At 34.9% G+C, this 4,227-nt stretch overlaps 2 protein-coding genes across 2 annotated transcripts; one reads left to right on the top strand and one right to left on the bottom strand.

The window, feature by feature from the left end:
• Positions 1-571: 571 nt before the first annotated feature.
• On the top strand, positions 572-1,063 carry LOC140966762 (non-specific lipid transfer protein GPI-anchored 11-like). Its single transcript, XM_073427015.1, has 2 exons — positions 572-836; positions 960-1,063. Exons 1-2 carry the CDS (start codon positions 572-574, stop codon positions 1,061-1,063), a joined length of 369 nt encoding a protein of 122 aa, XP_073283116.1.
• Positions 1,064-1,301: 238 nt separating this feature from the next.
• LOC140966761 (GDSL esterase/lipase At1g71250-like) lies at positions 1,302-3,425 on the bottom strand. The gene is made up of 3 exons (XM_073427014.1): positions 2,919-3,425; positions 1,806-2,438; positions 1,302-1,555 (listed from the first exon to the last, which is right to left on the bottom strand). Exons 1-3 carry the CDS (start codon positions 3,172-3,174, stop codon positions 1,302-1,304), a joined length of 1,143 nt encoding a protein of 380 aa, XP_073283115.1. The 5' UTR covers positions 3,175-3,425.
• Positions 3,426-4,227: the final 802 nt, after the last annotated feature.

Genomic DNA, 4,227 nt, shown 5'->3' with positions numbered 1-4,227 from the left:
TCTTCGGTATACCGAAAATTCGATAAATTCGACATTTTTTCGGTATGATAATCTCGGTATACCGAAAATTCGGTATTTTTTTCCACCTAGTGATATACACACAAAATTCAAACTTCTTGGGAACGATACACGCGATAACTATTCATCGGTAATAAATCTTTATCAGTGTCAATATTTGAAATAAAGTTTTGTTTCTCTTGTGTATATATATTATAACATATCCTAAAGAAGGCTACTTTAGATTAGGATATCAAAAAATAAATAAATAAATAAATAAGGCTACACAAATGACACCAATTTTTCGGTTACACTTCGCAAATTCAATTATTATGCTACAAGAAAAGGCTGCTACTTGCTACTACTTAGCATCAAGAAAATCCAATATTTTCTCAAACTAAAACACGGCCCTCCCCCAACTTTTCGAAGTCGACGTCCAAGAATGATGCCAACAACAAGCATGCACAAGGCCAAAACCACCACCTATCCACTCGTAATCGCCGCCCTGTTGTTGGCCGCAGCACGGCTACTTCCATGCATAAATGGCCAATCCTCGGCCCCTGCACCAGTGATAATGGCTCCTTCACCATCTTTGGATTGCTTCTCATATATAGTCAACATGTCTGATTGTCTCTCTTACGTCACCCCGGGTAACGGTGTGACCGAGCCAGATCCTGGCTGCTGCCCCGAGCTATCACATCTGGTGGATACTCGACCAATTTGTCTGTGTGAGTTGCTTTCGAACCCCGATAAACTGGGAATCTCGATCGACAAAAATAAGGCCATCATGCTGCCTTCTGTTTGTCGTGTTAACACCCCACCACTCAGTGCTTGTGCAGGTACATTTTCACATCTATCTTCTTCTTTTTTTTTTGAAGAAACAAATGTTTCAAGAATTCCATTTAGATCACACAAAATTTCTTCCTAATTTGCTTTAGTAACATGCTATTATTTTGCGAAAGGCCCTTCGCCAGCAAGCTCAGCTCCTGGAAATCAGAATAATGGAGGTCCAAAACTAGATTTCCTTGCCGGACTAGCAATACTTTTATTAACACATTTCTTCTAAAATTTTATCACAAAATGTACCCACGGCGACCGATTTCTTCACCTATCATTTATCTACTCTCTCTTGGTATTCTATCTACTGCTATTGTACAACACTTATGCTTTGATTCTATGCCTCTTTCAAGGCTTCAATAAAGTTCTCAAAAGGCAATTACGTAATGATTATCTATCTTCAACTTGTCGAACGCATTAGCACATTTCTACTCACACTAGTTTTTGCAAATAAAAAAGGACAACTATCAAGTACAAAGTTTTATAGGTTTTTCACTGTTGGAGACGAGTTCTTGGACTGTAATGGGGCGGCTAATGGCAGATAATGGATGGCCAGACCAGGCTGAATCAGCTATCAACGAGTTGATGGTGGTTGTAGGGTTGTATAAGTCCCACCAGACATGAGTTGAAGCCCGTTGGCAGGCCATGTCCGTGGAGATGCATCCACTCATGCCACCGTATTTGCCTAATCCGCAGCACGCACTGTTCACATCCTCAATCCCTGCAAAAGTTTCACCAATCAGAAATATATAAAGGAACAATTAATCATCTGCCATTGTACCAATATATAACTGACCGTAACGATGCAAATCAAAGCTTTTAAGCTTTATTGCTGCCATACAAGATAGTACGAACAATTAAATGTAACTGAATATGAAAACACTGATCACATATAGGCAAGACGATTCTGAACTAAGAAGTCCCAAAATGTGTGATTTTTCTGAGAATTGAAGAAGAAAGTTTGATTGTACCATAAGGCTTAGGATTGTCAATGAACTCCATCATTGCTCGGTAAACATCACAGAAGATAATATGTGCATCAGGCAAATCTGCATTAATGGCTACGATTTTCTCCTCCAGCTTTCTGTTATATTCCAAGATCATCAAGTTAACCTCATCGAGACAACCCCTTACCTTGCTACTCGAAGAATTAGAATTATCACGTTTCAGTAGTATACGCGGTGCACAACCCAAAGGTAGAATTCCAGAGCAGATTATCTTCCTTACATTACTGGCATAAAGATTTCTCACAGCATTTGTCATCTGACGAACTAAAATCCGACTAAATTCTGTCCCATTGTATTTGATATTAAAACTAGACTTGTTATCAACGAAGTATTCGATGAAATCATCTTTTCCGAATGATAGATAGAACAAGGAAGACTTGACAAAATGTTTGGCCGGTTCCTCACCAAGGTGAAGCTGTAAAAGCTGAATTGTTTCAAATGCTTGTCGTAGCTGCTGGTTAAGGGATTGGTAGCTTCGGCTACGTGGGGAAAGAATAGTTGCTTGTGCTGATCCAAAGTTCACTCCACCTAAAAGCCCATAAATCGTGCCATTCTGACCGTAGAATGGTTTGGCACTTTGCAATCCCATCTTATTAGCTGCACCAAGGAGCGATTTTGATATATACAAATTAACATGAGAAAGATGCGTAAAATGGTAATACTCGATTAGTAGATTCGACATTTTTGGATCTCATTTTATTATGTTTGGTAAAAATGAAGAGCCGCAGATGATTAGTCACCAGTCTCACTCATTTCGTCGACTACACCTAAAAAAGTTTTACCAGATTATTCGAATTTACATGTACAATGCAGCTATCCGTGATCGCACTTTGATACTGGGCACTTTGTATACACTCTGACATTGAGCATATTTTACTCTTAGGATGAAAGAATTTTGCGATAATTCGTACACTCACGCAATCTCAATAAACGAAAATCATAACCGAACCAACCAAGATCAAGAAAACCCATTACAATTCAGTGGAATCATAGAGCAATAACTAAGAAAATTCGTATCTTTTCACAAATTTCTTGAACCCATTGTGTGTAAATACATAAGAAAAGGATCAGATTTACCAAGAAGCTGAGGAACAAGACTTGAATCAGAGCCATTGCACGGATACATGGACAAGTTCTGGTGTAAAATACTGTAAAACGGGGTATTTTCTCCACAATCAACTGAGGAGTCTCCCAGCAAATACATTGCAGTAACCGTCGATGACATGGAACGATTTGGAACCCTTAATTCCATGGCAGAAACATGCCTTTTCTCCCAAAATATCGTCGAAAACAGGAGAAAACTCAGAGCAAGAACCTGCATTTGTTTGGCCATTTCTCTCGATTTTTTAGCAACTGCCAAAAGTGTTGATGAAAAACAAAAACCCAAAAAAAAAACTTCAGATTTCTCCAGCTTCTGTTTCAAGATTTTACTGAATCTGTTTGTTCTCGGATTTTCTCGATTTAATTTCTACGTGTGTGATGATTCTTGGATTCTGCAGATTTCGAAAGGAACTAAAACAAGAATTCAGAGACGTGAATCGTGCATGGGAGTTGAAGGTTATGAGCCTATTTTCTTGTATGGTGAATCATGCATGACTCATGTGCTTGACAATTTTGGAATTGGTTACTTAAAAATATTGCAAATTGTCAAACTATGGAAATACATATTTGGTTTTTATTTTTTTTTTTTGGAAAATGATTTTTGATAGGTTTAAAAAATTTATAATGAAAATTTGATTATTTTATATGGAATGATTATCAATAAAAGAAAAAACTAATGGTGGAAAAAATTTCTCTTTAACAAAAATGAAAAGATTTTATTGGATTTGAGTAATATGAACAAAATAACGATTTTCAAAACTAATTAAAATGTCATTTTCTCAAAAACAATATATTTAATTCATGCATACTTTTACAATTGAAAAAATTATTTTGAAATCATTTAAAAATATTTATGTATTAAAATTATGTAAATTCTTTATTTTTCTTATGATTATCGATTTTTTTTTTAAATTTTAAAAACTTAATTTATCATAATTTGGTGACTTTATCTCAGTTTTCTTTTGATGAATGTTTTTTTTCATTATTAAAATACTTATTTAATAAAAAAATATATATTTTCCTTATACTTATAAATCATTTTTCGTATATATAACAATATCTGAGTATTAAATATTATTAATGAGAGAGAAATTTTAAAAAAAAATAAGAAAAACAATTTTTTAAATACCAATAATATTAATCTATACTTATATATACTATATTATTAAGTATGAGACTCTTAGAATAACTAATTCAGAGGACACTAAAATATTTAATTCCATAATTACCCTTCTTACTCTACTAAAAATCTCCTCAAGTCACTCCATATTTTACATAGAAAAAA

Source organism: Primulina huaijiensis, unplaced genomic scaffold (assembly GCF_012295235.1).
Source record: "Primulina huaijiensis isolate GDHJ02 unplaced genomic scaffold, ASM1229523v2 scaffold207894, whole genome shotgun sequence".
Lineage (NCBI taxonomy): Eukaryota > Viridiplantae > Streptophyta > Magnoliopsida > Lamiales > Gesneriaceae > Primulina > Primulina huaijiensis.
The sequence above is the reverse complement of the archived record's forward strand: the minus strand, read 5'-3'. Positions and strand labels throughout refer to the sequence as shown.